We start from the raw sequence: 20,734 nt of genomic DNA, 5'->3' as shown, positions 1-20,734 counted from the left end.
CTATTTTTTTTTTTTTTTTTTGTGGTATGTGGGCCTCTCACTGCTGTGGCCTCTCCCGTTGCGGAGCACAGGCTCCGGACGTGCAGGCTCAGTGGCCATGGCTCACAGGCCCAGCCGCTCCGCGGCATGTGGGATCTTCCCGGACCGGGGCACGAACCCGTGTCCCCTGCATCGGCAGGTGGACTCTCAACCACTGCACCACCAGGGAAGCCCTGGTAATTCTATTTTTAGGTTTTTGAGAAACCTCCATACTGTTTTCCATAGTAGCTTCACCAATTTACATTCCCACCAACAGTGTATGAGGGTTCTCTTTTCTCCACATCCTTGCCAACATTTGCTATTTGTGGTCTTTTTGATGATGGCTGTTCTGACAGGTTCGAGGTTATATCTCGTGGTTTTGATTTGCATTTCCCTGATAGTTAGCAATGTTGAGCATCTTTTCAGGTGTCTGTTTGCCATCTGCATGTCCTCTTTGGAAAAATGTCTATTCAGGTCTTCTGCTCATTTTTTAATCAGTTTGTTTGTTTTTTTGATGTTGAGTTGTATGAGCTGTTTATGCGTTTTGGATATTAACCCCTTATTAGTCATATTATTTGCAAATATTTTCTCCCATTCAGTAGGTGTATGACATCATATTTGGATATACCTGAAAACTTGAGGTTTTAGAGCTAAGATGGGCTTTAAGAATAGACCTTCTCAAATGTCTTATGCTAGTTACCTCTTATTTTCTACTTGAAGCACCTCTAGAGACTAGCCTGTTTTAGGTTAGATGTTGGTGTTAGAACTTAGACTGAGTCAGATCTGACTTCCAGACGAGGACCGTTTTTCAATATACCGCGTTGCTTCAAATTAAAGGAGAAAAAGAGAATACAAGGGCAAATAGGTTTTTGTTATCTTTTATTAATGCAGAATAGTAAAATAATAGTATTCTTTTTATTCCTTTTTTGTGTAGCAAACATGCACATATTTGTAAGTGGAGATTATTTTTAGTAAAAAATTTTATTTTATTTTAGGTAAAAAAAATAGGGATATTAAAGCTCTTTGAAAGCTAAAGAAAACAGACAAAAATTTATTTACAAAAATTTCAAGCTCTTAACCTATCTTAGGTTGCACCAACATTGAATCTATTTTTTCCTAGTTCAATTAGATAAAACAGTAGGTGCTCAATATATGTTTGTTTAATGAATGAATAAATTGAAACAAACATTCGTTTGCGAACTAGTAGATGCCAGGCCTGCTGAATATCATCTAACCCTCAAGATTCAACTCCTCTCCCACCTTTCTTCAAAAGCCTCTGAAATACTTTAATAAAAAGCCCTTTTCTTTTTACTATATCTATGTAGTAGATATTATTTGCTTATTTTTCATATCTAACAATTTTTTTTACAACTATTTACTTACATACATAAGCAACTACTACTATTTTGCATGTTCCAGACTCCCCTAGGAAAGTCTTGCACTTATTAGCAAATGAATAATTTTTTGAAATAATAATAATTTTATCTACTTTAAGGTCAATTTACAGGTGTCAAGTATATTAGGACTAATTTAAATCTTTATTTTTAGGTAAATTGAGCTCCAAATATTTAGACAGAACCATATAAATTAATGAGAATTTTATATGATAAACCTAATACTTTATTGTTTACTGAAGACAACATGTGATATAGAAAGAGAAAACTAGGGGCCAAGACACAATAGTGAAAATGTGGGAAAAATCAGGAAGTATCAGAAGACTGTTGACAATGATTTCTCACTTTCATATTAGTGTTTTAGCAGATCTTATTCTAGTTGGTTGAAGAGGTTCATGTTCAATTACATTAAACCGTCTTGAAATACAAAGAAAAAGAAGGCCACACACAGTTTGGAGATGAGAAGATTTGGAGGAGGGAGTTGGCTTCTGTACTGGATTTTCAAATATTTGAAAATATTTCGTTTGGAAGTGGGTTTCCATTGGGTCCATGTGGCCTCACTGGGAACTACTTGATGGAAGTTTTAAGGGAGTAGAAATCTATTTTAATGAGGAAAACAGTTTAATAATTAGCAAATTAGATGTTGTTTTTTGGGGATAAGTGAGCTCTTCACTTTGAATATATTTCATCAGAAAGTCATTGACAATTTGTGGGGAGAGGATAGGATAAGAACAGATTTGTATGTTGCGAAGGAGACTGAACTAGTAAATTCTAAATTTTTATAATTCTAAGAAATTCTGACTCTCATCTTGACATCTAATTGACCTTTGGTATGACTTCTTGCTGCCATTTTGAATAACAAATAAAAAAAGATGATCTGCAGTTTATTACTGGTTAAGTGTTTCAAATACTACGTTACCCCACAAATACAATGGATCTTTGGACCTTTATTATATAATTGGTAGTACTTCTAGCATCTGCTTTTACAGGTCATAGATTAAGAAGAATCTATGAAAATACAGTGTTCATTTTTTAAAAGATCATGTCATTATAGTAGCATGCCTGGGAAAGTAGTTCCTGGGATGTCTAAAATTTATATTGGGTTGTAAAACTGAAGTATGGGCCAAGGGTTAACAACCTTGAATTGTGCCCTTAAAATTAGTCTCAGAAAATCTACTTCATTATAAATACATTACTACTGAGTAGTGTCCTTCTGATTGATATGCCCAGAGCTACCTTTTTCAGCAGTCTTTTAAGCACCAATCCTTCATGTTGGTTCTAAAAATGAAATGGGCTCCTCCTCCCTAGTTGGGACATCAATTTTTACCTGCCAGTATAGTTTGATGAGCTTGCTTATAGACTGTTCACTTCCTCCACAGAGCCAGAACATGTAGTCAGCAATCATGGCACTCCTAAGAACAAGGACAGATTTTAAAAAAAAACAAATTTATAGGACAGAAGGAAAACTATAACAGGCTGTATATATAAATACTGAAGAAGAAGATTTTGTAATGTATAAATTTGACTAGACTAATATTAAGCAAAGCATAAGGCACATTTTAGAATGTAGAAAGTAGGTCTTTTTTTTTGGTACCAAAACTAAAACTGTAAGAGAAGCAACACACCATTTGTCTTTTACATTGCTTTTCTGTTTGTACAGTATAAGAATATTTAAAGACTATGAGAGAATGCTTTGTTTTGGTTACCTCTTATTAAGCTTCAAAGCATTTATAGAGTAACATATATTTTATAGACTCTAGAACACCTTTAAACCTAGCATAGCATATATAGCTAACTATTATACTGGTACTAAAGCATATCTCAGACTTTACCTAAGTTGAAGATTATTCACCTCTGATTAAAGTAGTCTCCTTAAAATTGAAAATAAAAATTTTCCAATTTAACAAACACTCCCCTCCCCCAGCCTTTGTGTTTAATTGAATTAGTTTTGGAATCTAGTGTGTACAACCACTGCATTAGTTTTATTAAGCTGAGGGCATATTAAAAACTATTGTGCAATGGATATTAATTCATTGCTTAGCACCCTTTGGAAAAACAGTTTACTTTTATGGCTGTTTCTCTGCTAGGCTTCTCTTTTCTCCAGAGATTCCAAATCCAATTAAATGTGACTGGAAGTAATTCCAAATTGTCACGTTGGCCAATTAGACATATAATAATCCTGTGTACCTAATCACTAGTACCAAAAGTTTATTTATTTAAGCAGACGTATCACTGTTTACCCTGAATGTTTTTCTTATCTTTGCCTGCAGATACGTGTTGTTTCCTGACATAATTGTAAATTGAATTAGAAATTTTCCTTCCCTAAATATATATGTTGTCTAAGGCAGAGCAGCTATAAATTTACTATGGTACTCCACTGAAGAATTAGAATGTTTAGATTCTCGCTCAGGACAGACAAAAATTAGGACTCTAAAGGTTAACAATGGGAAAAAATACCACCATTTGAAGGATTACGCAGCTCAGCGTTTCTCTTTTTACACATGTGGTATTGGAAAGAAGCTATCCATTGACATTTCAAAATAACTGGCAATAATTTAAGAATAACTTATCTTTCAGAAATCCTTTTATATTTTTCAAAGCCCTAGTTTAATGATAAGATAAAGCGAGCTAGGAGGTTTTCATATTGCATGAACATGTACGGGGTAGAAAACAAGTTATAAAAATCAGACTAGAGAGGGGCAAAATAAATTTCAAATATTTGCATTTTGATTGAAACACTTGTAAAAATTTTCTTCCCCTGACAACCTAAAAAGGAAGTCTACTTGACATGTAGATGCCTGTCGCCTAATAGAAATCTATTTTATAAACTGGATTTGTAAGAAATCAAGGAAGAATGTAAAGTCTCACTGCCAAGGACAGTGCACACTGTATTCATACAAGCTGGGTCCTCTGATGTGATAACTTGATTCTGCACTCTGATTCCTCCTTCCCTCAGCATTGGATATGTAAATATGGCTCAAGCAAACATTGCTTAATGAGGACACCAGCTATTAGTTAAACCAGGGGTGAGCAACCTCTTTCTATAAAGGGCCAGATAGTAAATATTTCAGGCTTTGTGGGCCATGACTACTCACCTTTGCCTTTCAGAAGCAGCTGTAGACAATAAGTTAAAAATAAGGGCGATTGTGTTCTATTAAAACTTTATTTACTAAACACATGTGCTGGGTCAGATTTGGCATGGTTTGCCTAACTCTAAGATAAACAGATTATTAGGTTGAGCAACAGGTGGCAAGCATTGAAGTAAATTGTCAATCAATAGTCAGACGCCAGCTTCTATACATTCTGGTCACAGGCCTCCTTAAATATTTCAGGGACAACATACATATTGTACTAAAATTACTGAGCAGAGTTCAGAAAAGAAACTTTACAATTTTGAAACATGCAAAAACTGTTAAAGATAATCCTGGATCATAGACACAGTATCTTGAGTTAAGCAAAATCTGAGTCGATCGTTTCTATTATATTAGTTATTGCCATACTTGGATTGGAACAATTGTGAGAGAAGAGAAGGTAGGTCACGACAGTGGGCTTCTAGGGCTTTCCTGCATTTGTAAAGCTTTTGGTGAGTTGGTTTTGAGTTCACCACTGTAAAGTTAGGAGTTTTAGCATTTTTATTAATGTTTTCCAAAAGTTGCTTTTTCTATTATAATGTGTTGTGAAATTGCTTTCTTTTTCTTTAAATTTTATTTATTTGCATGATTTAAAAAAATATATTTATTTATTTTTTGGCTGCGTTGGGTCTTCGTTGCGACTTTCTCTAGTTGCGGGGAGCAAGGGCTACTCTTCTCGTTGCGGTGCGCGGGCTTCTCATTGCGGTGGCTCCTCTTGTTGCGGAGCATGGGCTCTAGGCGTGTGGCCTTCAGTAGCTGTGGCTCGCAGGCTCTAGAGCGCAGGCTCAGTAGTTGTGGCGCACGGGCTTAGTTGCTCCGCAGCATGTGGGATCTTCCTGGACGAGGGATTGAACCTGTGTCCCCTGCATCGGCAGATGGGTTCTTAATCACTGCGCCATCAGGGACGTCCACCAAACTGCTACTTTCTGAAGTATGATTTTATGCCACCTGGGGGCTCAAGTCTTTTTCCAAAGGAACACATCTCCAAATTTATATTGAAATAAGTGAGGAATTAAGATTCATTGAAATTTGCTACCTGCCCTCAGTGAAGCACAATTATTATAATCATAAAAAGATACCTGTGTTAAATAACAAAATATGGTTTCATAGAGCTGCATGTTTGCTGGGATATTTTTCATAAGTATAGTGTATTTCTTCCAGTACCTGGCACAGAGCTGTGTTCATATTAGGAACACAATTCAGGTTGTAGTTGCTCCAACCCCATTTTATTCCCAGCGGAAATGGCAGTTATACTTTTACCAACCACGTTCCTTTGTCTGGTTCCCTACCATGGTTCTGTCCTACAGCTTAGCATTTATGTATCAGTGTAAAAATCAGTGGAAGAACAGGAAAAGGGCATGGAAATAACATTACGTATACCATGCAATATTTGTGAGGCAAGAGTAGCGGTTTTTCATCATGCTGAATTTTTAAAGGGCAAAGATAATTAATTAATTAACCCAGCGTATCTACAAGGAGTCAAGTACCTGTGGGATCCTGGTTTTGGCTAACTCACCTCATGAGTCAAAAGGAAACAGTAACCTATCACTCTTCCTACTTTTCTTCAGGTATCTTTGTTTACCTTGAGACCAATATCCTAGACGCTAGTCAGTATGATTCACTGTTGCTTCTAAATGTCCTCCTGTCATCATCTTTATTCTATTCAGCTTACTTTCATTAATCTACTGAATGTTGTAGCTGCACTGGAACTCTAAGATCACATTAGCCAACCCTCTTTTTTTTTTTTAACATCTTTATTGGAGTATAATTGCTTTACAATGCTGTGTTAGTTTCTGCTTTATAACAAAGTGAATCAGCTATACATATACATATATCTCCATATCTCCTCCCTCTTGTGTCTCCCTCCCACCCTCCTATCCCACCCCTCTAGGTGGTCACAAAGCACCGAGCTGATCTCCCTGTGCTATGCGGTTGCTTCCCACTAGCTATCTATTTTACATTTGGTAGTGTATATATGTCCATGCCACTCTCTCACTTCATCCCAACTTACCCTTCCTCCTCCCCAATGTCTGCATCTTTATTCCTGTCCTGCCCCTAGGTTCTTCAGAACCATTTTTTTTTTTTTTTAGATTCCATATATATGTGTTAGCGTATGGTATTTGTTTTTCTCTTTCTGACTTACTTCACTCTGTATGACAGACTCTAGTAGTTTAATATCTGTGGGTTTTGAGATTTACTAAGTGCTGAGTGAGTACCATGATAAGCCCTTTACATGCAGAATGTGAATCCAGCCCACTCACAGTTCTGCACCAGTTCGCATCCTGTCTTGCCCACCCATGGAAACTGCTCCAGCAATTCTCTTTCTCTTTCTCTCTTTCCCTCTTGCTCTCTCTTTAAATTTCTCCTTTTTTCCTGGGGCTTTTCTACTAACACACAAAAATGCTGTTCTTTCTACCATCTTAAAACAAAACAAGATAGCCCCCAAACCTCTCTTGATTCCCTTCCCTTCCAGTTAACTTAATTCTTTCTCTTAAAGAAAACCCAATCAAATGAAAGAACAAAAACTCCCCTCAAAAAAACTCACTCTAACAACTTATTCCTCCCACTTCACTGAAACTGCTCTTGTCAATGCTACTAATGGTCTCCACACTCGTAAACACAGTGGCTCAATTCTCAGTCTTCAGTTTACACATACTCTCAGGTGTAACTGATGCGATTGTTCTCTCTTCCAGTACCTACTTCCCACTGGGCTTCCACAGCTCTGCTCTTTATGATTTCCCTCCGATCTTACTGGTTGCTCTTTTCAGTCTCCTTTGCTGTTGTCTCCTCATCTCTCTGGACTCCTAAACTTGGAGCTCCCCAGGGCCCAATGCTTGGACCCATTCTCTTTCTTTCTGTACTTAATCACTTGGTGATCTCACCAGTTTCATGGTTTTAGACACCATCCTTTGGCTGACAACTCGCACATTTATACCCTGAGTTTAATCCTCTTCTTGGATCTGCAGACTCTTACAAAAGCTGCCTTTTCAACTCTCTACTTGGATACCTAATAGGTGTTTCAAACTTATTTCCATACCTGAGACCCTGATCTTCCTTTTTTCCTCTTCCCCAAGCTCTAGTAGTCTTCTCCATCTATCCAGTTTCTCAGGCAAAAAATTTTGGAGTCATCATTGATTCCCCTCTTTCTCTCACATTTCCCATCCAATCCAAGATAAAATTCTGGTCAGGTTATCTTTGACCTATTTCAGAATCCTGCCTCTTCTCACCACCTCCAGCATTACCATCTGGTCCATCATGTCTTACCGGGATTATGGCAACAGACTCCAAACTGGACTCCCTGCTTCTCCCTCTGTCTATTCTCAACACAGCAGGCAGAACAATCCCATTAAAATTAGTGCACCAGAGTAGGTCACTGCTGTGCTTAAAACTGCAAAGTCTTCTGTCTCACTCAGAGTGAAAACCAGTCTTTAAAATGGCAGTTGAGCCTCATGCCATCTGGTCACATATTACTTCTCTGATCTTATTTCCTACTTGCTCCAGACTGTCCACCTGCTTTCCTCAAAAAGAACAGGTACTCTATTGCCTCTGGGATTTTGCACCTGACAGTCCCTGTCTAGAATGTTCTTTCCCTAGACACCCCCTGACTCTCTTGCTCATCTCCTTCAGGTCTTTATCAGGTGTTATTTTCTCAGTAAGGATTACCCTGACACACTCCAATACCATCCATACTCTTGCTTGTTTTTGCTTTTTCCACAGTATTTATCGCCATTCCACATAGTGTTTATTATTTTTCATCTTGGTGGTGTTTATTGTTGTCTTCCTCTACTATGGGGGTCAGCAAGCCATGGCCTGTGGGCCAAACCTAGTCTGTCACTTGGGTTTGTTAATTAAGTTTTAATGCAACATAGCAATGCTCATTCACTTGTGCGTTGTTTACATTTTGCCTATGGCTGCTTTGGTGCCGCAGTAGTAGAGTTGAATAATTATGGCAGAGACCTTATAGCCCACAAAGCCTAAAATATTTACTACCTGTCTCTTTACTGGAATGGAAGCTCCCAGAGGGCAGAGGTTTTTGTCTGTTTGATTCACTGCTCTCTCTGCAGTGCCTAGGATAGTGCCTGGCACTATATAGTGTAGTCGTCACTCAGTAAATATTTGTTGATTAAATGATGAAGCATTATTTAATTTATTTATTTAAACTAAAAATATTTAATTCTCATTACAAAAACCCTGAGGCCTACAGAGTTAGATTGTAACACAAGCAGTCTGGCCCTAGGTCTACCTCACTGTCTGTATTTAACAGAAAGCTTTTGCACTAGAGGTGACATGGGAATGGAGGGACAGACTGGGCTTTGTCAATTTAATTTGTCCAATGTAGAATGCAATGCAACATTCAGCTCATATGAGAGCTTAATAAATGCTAATGGATGCTGATGTATTTATTACATAAATTAAAGAGGAAAAGTACCAGGAAGCACAGTGTCTTAATGTGTTAGATTTAAGTTTATTATTATTTTTTTAAAATTTATTTTATTTTATTTATGTATTGTTTTTGGCTGTGTTGGATCTTTGTTGCTGTGTGTGGGCTTTTCTCAGGTTGCGGTGAGCGGGGGCTACTCTTCGTTGTGGTGCGCGGGCTTCTCATTGCGGTGGCTTCTCTTGTTGTGGAGCATGGGCTTCAGGTGTGTGGGCTTCAGTAGTTGTGGCATGTGGGCTCAGTAGTTGTGGCTCGTGGGCTCTAGAGCACAGGCTCAGTAGTTGTGGCCCACGGGCTTAGTTGCTCCATGGCATGTGGGATGTTCCCGGACCAGGAATCAAACCCATGTCCCCTGCATTGGCAGGTGGATTCTTAACCACTGCGCCACCAGGGAAGCCCTAAGATTATTTTTAACATGATGTCTTTAGAAATGTGTCAACAATTATTGTTTTTCTGCAAGCAAATCTACCATTCTTTTTTTTTTTTTTTTTTTTTTGCGTTACGCGGGCCTCTCACTGTTGTGGCATCTCCCGTTGCGGAGCACGGGCTCTGGACGCGCAGGCTCAGCGGCCATGGCTCACGGGCCCAGCCGCTCCACGGCATGTGGGATCTTCCTGGACCGGGGCACGAACCTGTGTCCCCTGCATCGGCAGGCGGACTCTCAACCACTGCGCCACCAGGGAAGCCCTACCATTCTTTTGATACTGTATTTGAATTCATTTAAAAACATTTTTTCTGAAGTCACATTTACTTAATACATCTGTTAAATGTAAAAGGGTCAGAATCTGGCTTTCAAATATATATGCATCTAAAATAAAAGATTTTTATGTCATGAACTCAGCTTATTGTGAACCAAATCCTATTTCTATTAAATAGCAAATACACAATAAAATAATTTGACATGTTATTATTTATACGATAAGTATCAGTGTTGTTTTCTGAATTAATACTGAAAAAGGATCACTATGTACAATATAAAGATATTCATGCCAGGTGACTTTACACATTGAATATTTCTAAACAGACTGTGCAATTCTAAAAGTATGAAAATTATTGACATTTCTCAAGGCCTATGTTCAGATTCAAAATTTATAGCATTTCTACTCAGTGTGGCCACATGGTGGTGTAAAACAGTAAGATATGGGTAAACAAAAGAAAATCATAGCACACCATCAGCTGCGTGGTCTCACTGGGCTGACTGGCTGGGACCTTGAAAAGTCATTCCGTTCAGCACCTTGCCTTTGGGCAGTATCACACTTAAACCTTTCAAATGAGACTGATGATGAGAATCTATTTGTTTTAAAGACCTCCATGGAAGGATATTACTCTGCTTTCCTCACTGATTCCAGAGTTTCACAGCCATAAACAGCATCTTCTGCAGTTTTAGTCTGAAGGCTTCAGCTTTCTATCCAGTGATACTTGCAACCCCAAGTAGACTTTATCCTCTGAATAGCAGTTTTACATATCCTCACAATAATTTATTAATCTTCTCTTCCCTAGGTTAATTAATTAACTCCAATTACTTTAATCTTTCTCTGTGGGTCCTCTTTGCTTGACATTAGTCAGTTTCATGGTTGTCTTTTCAACTTGTTTCAAATTCCTCCTCCTTTTCTTTCTTCTACAACCAGAAATTGACCTCTCTCAAGAGTCCAAGGACAATCTTATGGAGTTTGTATGCAGCTATTTCATTTATGTAACTGGTATAGGTACTTCTTAGAAATGTATCTATTGGATAGTTTTAACTACAGAATTCTTCTTTATTTTCAACATATTTAACAGGTTGTTTCCTTCTTTTTGTACTTAAAATAGCTGAAGAGTGTATGTATATACATACCATTACTTTCACATAAATTAACATTGAGGCAAAGTGCATATTCCTTTTGAATACAAACACACACTTGTATTAAAAAGATTATATTCTGTTTGGGAGGAGAGCCAAACTAGCAAATTCACTCAAGCAAACACACACACACACACACACACACACACACACGATGCATCTTTTTGCAGGCTCATATATTTTCCAGGCAGCAGTCAGCCACAATGATCTTTAAAAAATGTAACTGTAAATTACGTCAATAAAATCCAAGCTCCTATGGTGGCCTCCCACTCTTGTAATAGGCTGTTCTTGTTTTCCTCTTCAACACATTTTCCATCATCCTCCAGTCAAGTGTGGCTTATTCAGTTGCTCAAAGCAAATATGAAGTTTCCTACCTTGGGACATTTGTGCATGTGGTTCCTCCTGCCTGGACTCTGTTTCCTCAGTTATTCATCTGGCTGCTCGTTCTCAAGAGTTAGGCCTTTAGGCTTTAGCTTAAACATTGATAACGTCTTCAGTGAGGCCTACTCTGACCATTTTATCTACATAAGTTCTGCCCTACCTCAGCCAGAGCCTTATCCTTTTCCTGCATAAGTCTCACATTGTGTTATTACTTGTTGGTTTACTTGTTTATTACCCTCTTTCCCTAGACCTGTATTATCTGATATGGTAGCCACTAAGCCATATGTGGCTATTTATATCTAAATGAGTTAAAATTAAAAATTCAGTTTCTCAGGTACACAGGTACATTTCAAGTGCTCAATAGCCACATGTGGCTAGTGGCTACTATGTTGAATGACATACAACATCTCCATCAACACTGGAAGCAGCTCTAGACTAAACCACAGAAAACTACCATTCTAGTGCCTCTTACAGTACCTGGTAAATAGTAGGTGCTTGTGGGGTTCATTTTAAGTATCAACTTGACTGGGCTATGGTGTGCCCAGATATTTGATTAAATACTATTCTAGGCGCTTCTGTGAGGGTGTTTGGGGGTGAGATTAATATTTAAATCTGTAGACTGAGTAAAGCAGATTGCTCTCCCCAGAGTGGTGGTGGTTCATCCAACTTGTGGAAGGCCTGAATAGAACAAAAAAGGCTGAGTAAAGGAGAATTCACTTTCTGATTGTCTTCAAGCTGAGACAGGTCTTCTGCCTTTGGACTCACACTTGGGTTGGAATGTACATCATTGGCTCTCTGGGTTCTTAGGCCTTTAAACTCAGACTACAACTGTAGCCCTGGCTCTCCTGAGTCTTCAGCTTGCCAACTACAGATCATAGGACTCCTCAGCCCCCATAAATGCATAAGCCAATTCTCTCACAGGCTCCGGACGCACAGGCTCAGCGGCCATGGCTCACGGGCCCAGCCGCTCTGCGGCATGTGGGATCTTTCACGAACCCATTTCCCTGCATCGGCAGGCGGACTCTCAACCACTGCGCCACCAGGGAAGCCCTAATTGCTTAATTCTTTGAAAGTTGTCCCCAAGACCAAGTCTCTACCTTTTGTGGACCAAATCTAATTAATATGTTCCTACCTTGATTATCATTCCAGATGTGGTTATTATGGAGTTCTAGCCATGCTTGCTCCTGCAAGATTGTCCAGTAATGGATGAGAGTTTTTCTTGAAGTTCACTGTCTGCCTACTAGCCTGGAATTTCAAATATTGCCTGTCTCTAGATTCTCAGTTGATAACCACCACACGCAACAACAGTAATAGTATCGTTATTTGTAACAGCAACCAATATTTCTTGAGTGCTTACCATGTATACAGTAATTGCTTTTACATCTCATTTAATTCTTAGAACCAAGCTGTGAAATGAGGAAACTGAGGTTCCTCAAATTGAGGAGACTAGTTTTCCAAAAAAGCAGTGAAAGGGTCAGAATTGAAACAGATATGTCATCAAAATTTGGCCTCTTAACTCTGGTAATGTACTATTTCCATAATGCCATTCTTTTCTTGTGCATCTTTTACAAGACTTTATTAACTTCTGTTGGAATTCCTTAATGCTAATTTCTTGCCAAATTGTTGACTTCCCTGGTGGCACAGTGGTTAAGAATACGCCTGCCAATGCAGGGGACACGGGTTTGAGCCCTGGTCTGGGAAGATCCCACATGCCGTGGAGCAACTAAGCCTGTGCGCCACAACTACTGAGCCTGTGCTCTAGAGCCCGTGAGCCACAACTATTGAAGCCCTCATGCCTAGAGCCCATGCTCCACAACAAGAGAAGCCACTGCGACGAGAAGCCCGCGCACCACAATGAAGAGTAGCCCCCGCTCGCAGCAACTGGAGAAAGCCCGCACGCAGCAACAAAGACCCAACGCAGCCAAAAATAAATAAATAAATAAATAAATAAATTTAATAAAAAAAAAAAAGGTTGATGGAACAGGTTTTCAATTTTTTAAGGTTGTCTTTTACTTCATAACATTTCTTAGTCGAGACTACATTATCAAGAGCATTTTTCCTTACCGATCTTGAGTAGGATAAATTTTTGTCTCCAAAATGAAACAAAAAAGACAAGCCAGAAGAAATCTGCCCAGTGGTGGAAGAGTGTGTTCGTCTTAGAAAAGGTTCCCTCAGGTGTAATAACCTAAGCACCAAATAGTGAGGGAGAAAAGGAAAGGGGGAACGTTGCGTGTGTGGTCCTATGTGAAGGCTGAACCCAGGTCATGGGGTCATGCCTCTTACTCTTTTAGAACATGCTTGACCTTGGACAAGTCACTTAATCCAAGTCTTCCTCCTAACATTCTATGGTCCATTTCTAGAATGAAGATGATTTTTAATAATACCTATATTCTGGAAGGGGGTGTGTGTGTGCGTGTAAAAGTAATAATATTTGTAAAACGGTTTGAAATCTATGAAATGAAACCTACACATTTTAGGTTGATACCATTGTTGTTAACATTAGTGTTGTCAACCAGAGGGTGAATGTGGTGATGGTGAGGGTCGCAAGTTGAATCCGATGCTCCCAACTCAGGCAAGCTTGGTTTCTGTACTGAAAGGATAGGAATGGTGTGAAAGGTCAGAATGAGTTGAATGTAGAGCTGGGAGAGAGGTAGCTTATACCTGGGGAACATCTGTTTATGGTCGAAATTGTTACACAGGACACTTGTGACCCAAGGAGAATGGATCTTTAAAAACAATTTTATGTCTAGCATTCTCAATTTAATCCAAATAGAAGAACCACCTTAACAAAACACCACTGCTAAAAACAAAACCTATTTGTGAAAACCTCACCAAGATACAATAAAGAATCTGTTCTCCAAGTGTTAACAGCTCACTGGTGGAAGACTGGCGCACTCTTCCAAGATAACAGAAGGTTATACAAGTAACATAAAAGCATTTGCTGATTTTTATGCGTGATATGTATTCAGCGAGCATATTAGGCAAAATTATGATGTGTTCAGATTTGCTTTCTGCACTTTTCTAGACCCCTTTAAATAGTTCATGCCTCTGTTCTGGCATCTCTTTTCTTTCCTTCCACTGTATTCTGTTTATATTTTGGCCACCAAAGATCCCCCACGATGAAAACCACCTTCCCCTGGCTTCGGGTCAGTACTATAGGATTCAGTTTCTGCCTTTCTCAATACCTTCCTTCATTCAAGCATATAATTTTTTCAAGGCAGCGGTACATCTCAAAATAAGTAGATAATTTGTGAGGCATCAAAAAATCTCCTGTCCCCAAAATGTTTCCCTCAATGACTTAAAGTACCAAAAAATGACACATTAGTCACTTCCTTTGGTTGCAGTATTAAATGGTCTTGTACATTTGTGTCTTTTCTGAAGATGAAGGCATTATCTTCATTGATAACTTTGAAGAAATTATTTTCATCAGATTAAGGGAGAGGCAATCCAGTGCAGGGATTGAGAACTCAGATGTGGGAGCTGGACTGCCTTTGTTTGAATCTCAGCCCTGCCGTTTGTTCTCTGTATAACTTTGGACAAGTGACTTAATTTCTTTGTGCCTCAGTTTCCTCATATTACCTTGCAGAAAATAACAGTTGCCAACTTCATAGGATTGTCAGAAGGTTTAAATGCACCATTATATGTAATGCACATTGAGCAGTGCCTGATACTTGGGAAGCACTCAATTTGCAAATGATTATTCTGCCCAGGCACTAACACTAGTATTTAGGAAAATGAAATACACATTGCTTCATTGAGGAGCTTATATCCAAACTGGCTTATTGAGACTGCTTCAAAAGTGTATTGATTTTCTCATTATCAGTAAAATTATTTCTTTTTTTTTTTTTTTTTTTTTTTTGCGGTACGCGGGCCTCTCACTGCCGTGGCCTCTCCCGTTCCGGAGCACAGGCTCCGGACTCCCAACTACTGCGCCACCAGGGAAGCCCCATATTTCTTGCACTTGAAAACCTTACAGAACCTTATAACTAATATAGGTAGTATAGTTTTGTGAGAGTGTAATGAGAGTGTCACTTTCTTCGTGCAGCCTACTTTAACCGTTACTGCATTTAAATGTTCTTTATTCTTGTCTTCCACCCTGTCATAACACTTTGCTTTTCTTAGAGCCCTTTAACTATCCCTTGTGAATTAGCTATTGGTATTCTTTAAAGGCATCTCTGATATAGTACAGTTTTGAGGAGGGCAGAGTACAGTTTTCATTCGTCATTATGAATTCACTAGAGACTTGCTACACGATTATCAAGTGAATGAGTTGAAATATCCATAAGGACAGAGACTTTTGAAAGTTTGCTCACTGCCATATCCCCAAGCATCTAGAACAGTGACTGGCACATATTAGGTGGTCAGTAACTATTTGCTAATGATTTTGTTAAATGAAGGGAGGCACATATGTGCTGTTGAAGTTAAAATGGGATTCTACATGTGAAACCAAATTTTCCGCTGAATTACATTAAATATTTTGAGATCTATTCCTTCAGGAAAAAAATGTGCATTGGGGAAGCAAACTATGGCACACATGCTAGGATATTTGCTTGCTCCTTTGGATATTTCTGTGCAGGTAGAGGAGGGTAGAAAAGCTCTATTCTCCTGTCTCTAGGCATAGCTATCACCTCATTTATCTACTCATTCATTCAAACAAAAGCTATTGACCACTCGGTTTGTGAAAGGCACTGTGGGTGCAGTGCTCTCACCCATTATAAATAAAGTGTGATGGTCTCATCCAGTCCACTTCTAAGAGAAAATGAGCTGGATGTGCCTCCTGGTGAAAGAGCAGGTCTTGGTGATTCTGATCCTCTTTGATCCTCTTTCTGTATGGACCAGGCTGGGCAGTCAACTTTTACAGACAGTTGAGGTCACCCAGGCCAAAAAGTGCATGACTAGCAATGAGAGATATATAAGAACTAGGATATTTAAAAGAGAAACAGTCAGTAGAAGGAAGAGAATAGATTTTTAAGGAACCTCCATACTGTTCTCCATAGTGGCCGTATCAATTTACATTCCCACCAACTGTGTAGGAGGGTTCCCTTTTTGCCATACCTTCTCCAGCATTTACTGTTTGTAGATTTTTTTTTTTTTTTTTTTTTTTTTTTGTGGTACGCGGGCCTCTCACTGTTGTGGCCTCTCCCGTTGCGGAGCACAGGCTCCGGACGCGCAGGCTCAGCAGCCATGGCTCACGGGCCCAGCCGCTCCTAGGCATGTGGGATCTTCCCGGACCGGGGCATGAACCCGTGTCTCCTGCATCGGCAGGTGGACTGTCAACCACTGCACCACCAGGGAAGCCCTACTGTTTGTAGATTTTTTGATGATGGCCATTCTGACCAGTGTGAGGTGATACCTCATTGTAGTTTTGATTTGCATTTCTCTAATAATTAGTGATGTTGAGCATCTTTTCATGTGTTTGTTGGCCATGTATGTCTTCTTTGGAGAAATGTCTATTTAGGTCTTCCTCCCATTTTTTTGATTGGGTTGCTTGTTTGTTTGATATTGAGCTGCATGACAGCAATCTGACTCCTGTGCGTATACCCTGAGAAAATCAGAATTCAAAAAGATACATGCACCCTAATGGTCATTGCAGCACAATTTACAATAGCCAGGACGTGGAAGCAACCTAAATGTCCATCGACAGAGGAATGGATAAAGAATATGTGGTACATATATACAATGGAATATTACTCAGCCATAAAAAGGAATGAAATTGTGTCCTTTGCAGAGATGTGGATGGACCTAGAGACTGTCATATAGAGCGAAGTAAGTCAGAAAGAGAAAAACAAATATCATATATTAACGCCTATATATGGACTCTAGAAAAATGGTACAGATGAACCTATTTGCACAGCAGAAATAGAGACACAGATGTAGAGAACAAATGTATGGACACCAAGGGGGAAGAGGGAGGTGGGATGAATTGGGAAATTGGGATTGACATATATACACTACTATGTATAAAATAGACAACTGATGAGAACCTACTGTATAGCACAGGGAACTCTACTCAATGCTCTGTGGTGACCTAAACAGGAAGGAAATCCATAAAAGAGGGGATATATGTATACATATAGCTGATTGACTTCGCTATACAGCAGAAACTAACACACTGTTGTAAAGCAACTATACCCCAATAAAAAAAAAAAGGAAAAGAATAGAAAAACAAAGTGATCTCCACTGCTTCTAGGTTCCCTGTCCTTCATCTTCCTCTACACTTTAGACTGCCTTGGTGGATAAACATCTTGAGAGCAGTATGTTTGCTTGGGAGGAATCCTCAGGATAGAGTGGTCAGCACTGTGATGCCTACGTTTTTTTTTTTTTTTGGCGGTACGTGGGTCTCTCACTGTTGTGGCCTCTCCCATTGCGGAGCACAGGCTCCATATGCGCAGGCCCAGCGGCCATGGCTCACAGGCCCAGCCGCTCCGCAGCATGTGGGATCTTCCCGGACTGAACCCGTGTCCCCTGCATCGGCAGGCGGACTCTTAACCACTGCGCCACCAGGGAAGCCCATGCCTACGTTTTTGACTCCATGCTTAAGGTGAACATACACCTGGGTTTTCCCAAGACAGTCCTAGTCTATGCCTGTTGTCCTAGGGTAATTAATAGGGCCTCTTTCACTCTCAAAATTTTCCTAATTTAGATGATAAATGATGTGATCTCCTATTATCTCAGGGGAAATGTTTTACAGCATGAATGCATTGTGGCAGGCCACCCTCCATGGTTCAATGAACCTATTTAAAACTCTGTAGAGAGAATTGTTTACCTTTTCTCCAGTAGAATTGTAAGCTATTCAAGGACAAGAATCTCATTTTCTGCTTGTTCTATGCCTTCTTCCAGGCACAGCTGATTATATAGTAGTCTGCAATAGATTCTTTTTTTTTTTTTAAGACTTTATTTTTTAGAGAAGTTTTAGACTCACAGTAAAGTTGAGAGGAAGATACAGAGATTTCCCATATACCCTCTGCCCCATTATTAACATTCCCCACTAGACTGGTACATTTGTCTCAATTGACGAACTTACACTGATATATTATAATCACCCAAAACCCATAGTTTACCTTAGGGTTCACTCTTATTGTACATTTTATGGGTTTGGACAGATGTATAATGACACGTTTCCATCATTACAGCATCATACAGAGTATTTTCCCTGCCCTAAAAATCCTTTGTGCTCCACCTGTTCATCCTTTCCCTCACCCCCACCACTGGCAGCCACTGAACTTTTACTGTCTCCATAGCTTTGCTTTCTCCAGAATGTCATATACTTGGAATCTTACAGTATGTAACCTTTTCAGATTGGCTTCTTTCACTTAGTAATGTTCTGCAATAAATTCTTATAATTTGATTTAACTTTTTCCCTGACTCAGGAGTCTATGGAAAAAATGCATATACATGTGCATTTTTTCTATTGGATATATATTTTCTTAGAGATACCTGTATTTATCCTCAGACAGCTTGCTGTATGACTTTCTTATAGAATTTTTCAGGAGATGTAATCCATAGAAGCCTTGATTTGTGCTGAAATGGTGCTTTCCAAATGCTCATTTTGTAGCTTTTAATTTATAGATTGGAATCAGAAAGGCTGGCTAATAAACATTGATGTATTTTCACTACTTCGTAGATTATTCAACACACACAAACAACTACATTAACATAAAGTAAAATTTCTATTGACTGTTCCTTAGATAAAAAGAGAACACAGCAAGGCTGAAGGAAAATTAAAAAAAAGAGAGATTCCAGGTATGACGAACAGCATAAGGAAAGCAAAAGAGTTGGGAATTAAAGTGGTCTGCATGTTAAAAGCAAACAACTATTTGTTAATTGGGCACTTATTATGTGTCATTTAAAGTAGTATTTATATTATTGAGCTTTTGGGATAGAATGCATGGAAGACCTTAGAAGGGAGATGTTAGCTTCTAGCATGGCAGATGTTAAGTTTACAAGATGATCACCCTTTCATTTTCAGGAGAAGCTTTTGCACCCCTGAATTTGTTCATGGTATTGATTTGAAGCATTTACATTTCTCTGGGGGCACAGTACACTGTCCATCTGTTTATTTAGATGTTTGCTTGAAGGGGGTTTAATATAGGCAGAGACAACGCTCTCTTTTTTTATTCCAAACCACAGTTTGCCTTATTTTTTAAATTGTGTTTTTGCTTTTGCAAATGTGCCCATAGGCATTAAGTAATGGTAGCATATTTATAAATTTAAAAATAAATAATTTCAGAAGGCAATAACAGCTGGCAAGTATTTTTTTCATGTGAGTTGTTTTTGAGGAAAGAAGGAAACAGTTCTGTGGGCATGGAGAACCAAATCATACCAGTTCACAGAAGAGTAGACTGCAGCAAGAACATCTTAAAATTCTAAATTTCATGAAAATCTTAAGAGAATAAGTGTATCCATTGAAGGAAGGTATGGGGCTCTAGGTGTGTTGGCAGGGAGGAGTGAGGGCCAGGGTGGTTCAGTGTGAATTATAAGCATCTAATATTCACAGTGAGTGTAGTGGAGACCCTGCTTCGTATTGCACTCATGTAATCCACTTGATTCTGGGTAGAAGAGATTTAATAATAAGCCTGTTAATGAACTTCTGAGCTGCTACTACTGACCTGGGGATGATCAAAAGGTGAGACACAAGAGGTCTCAAGGCCCTGTACAGATGGGATCCATTTCAGCTCTTCCTGTTTCAGGAAAGGACTCTTCCCATCAAAGGGTTAGAGCTTGCATCCCTGATTGAATGCATGCAATCATTCGTGCAGGAGAGGCAGGGATTTAGGAACCTAGTGCCATGGCCAGGATTTTACAGAATTTATTTGAGGAAAGCAAAATCTTTCACAGAAATAAATTGTTAGAGACCCATGACTCAAAGATAATCTTTTGAGCAATTACACTTAGAACACAACAAACCTAGGAAAAGAATGTTATGGGATCCCTAAGGAAGTATCCACATTATGCTAGCAGATAGAGAGTTCCTTTAGCCCCTGGGGTTGGAACTTGTTCCCAGTTCCTTGGTGAGGAACCCAGAGACTCAAGACTGATATGAAACCCCAGTAATAGCAAGGTCACGTTATGCATGCATTTAACCTAGTTGGATTCCAAAATATTGGTCAAAAGATAAAAGGAAAGATGAAGATTTAAATAGAGCCCAGTGTGAGCTCACCATTTTATTCAATAAGCTTAAGCCCACAGGCAGGGAATGGAGTCAGTCAAATCAGCAATAATCATTGCAAGTTTGAAACCTATTTTTAAAATGTGAGAAAGATGTAACAGTTTCCCTCATCAGTGGCAAAGAGATCAAACATCTGCCTGGCAAGTGGGCAGTCCTCCAAGCCTTACAGGAAAACCTTAGATAAATGAGGGCTAAGGAAGAGTTACATGGACTGATAAAGTCATCTATGGAAGATGGAATGATGAGGATGAAAAAGAAGGGCTAACAAAGAGAATCTTCATTAATTTGCTGAAGTACTCCAAGCAGAGATATCCTTGAGTGATGGTTTCTGAATATATTATCTCTTTGGAATTATATACTGAA

The 20,734-nt window shown here is 39.1% G+C and overlaps 1 protein-coding gene across 1 annotated transcript in view; it reads right to left on the bottom strand.

Moving 5' to 3' along the window:
- Positions 1–20,734, bottom strand: part of SPATA16 (spermatogenesis associated 16) — a gene marked incomplete at its 3' end in the record, with an annotated part of 219,168 nt that overhangs the window by 81,452 nt on the left and 116,982 nt on the right. Inside the window, exon 4 of the mRNA XM_079705228.1 lies at positions 2,740–2,824. Coding sequence (XP_079561354.1) covers positions 2,740–2,824 — 85 coding nt within the window. The remainder of the gene's footprint in view (positions 1–2,739; positions 2,825–20,734) is intronic.

The sequence above is a fragment of the Hyperoodon ampullatus genome (assembly GCF_949752795.1).
Source record: "Hyperoodon ampullatus genome assembly, chromosome: 5".
NCBI lineage: Eukaryota > Metazoa > Chordata > Mammalia > Artiodactyla > Ziphiidae > Hyperoodon > Hyperoodon ampullatus.
This window is presented reverse-complemented; position numbering and strand designations above follow the sequence as displayed.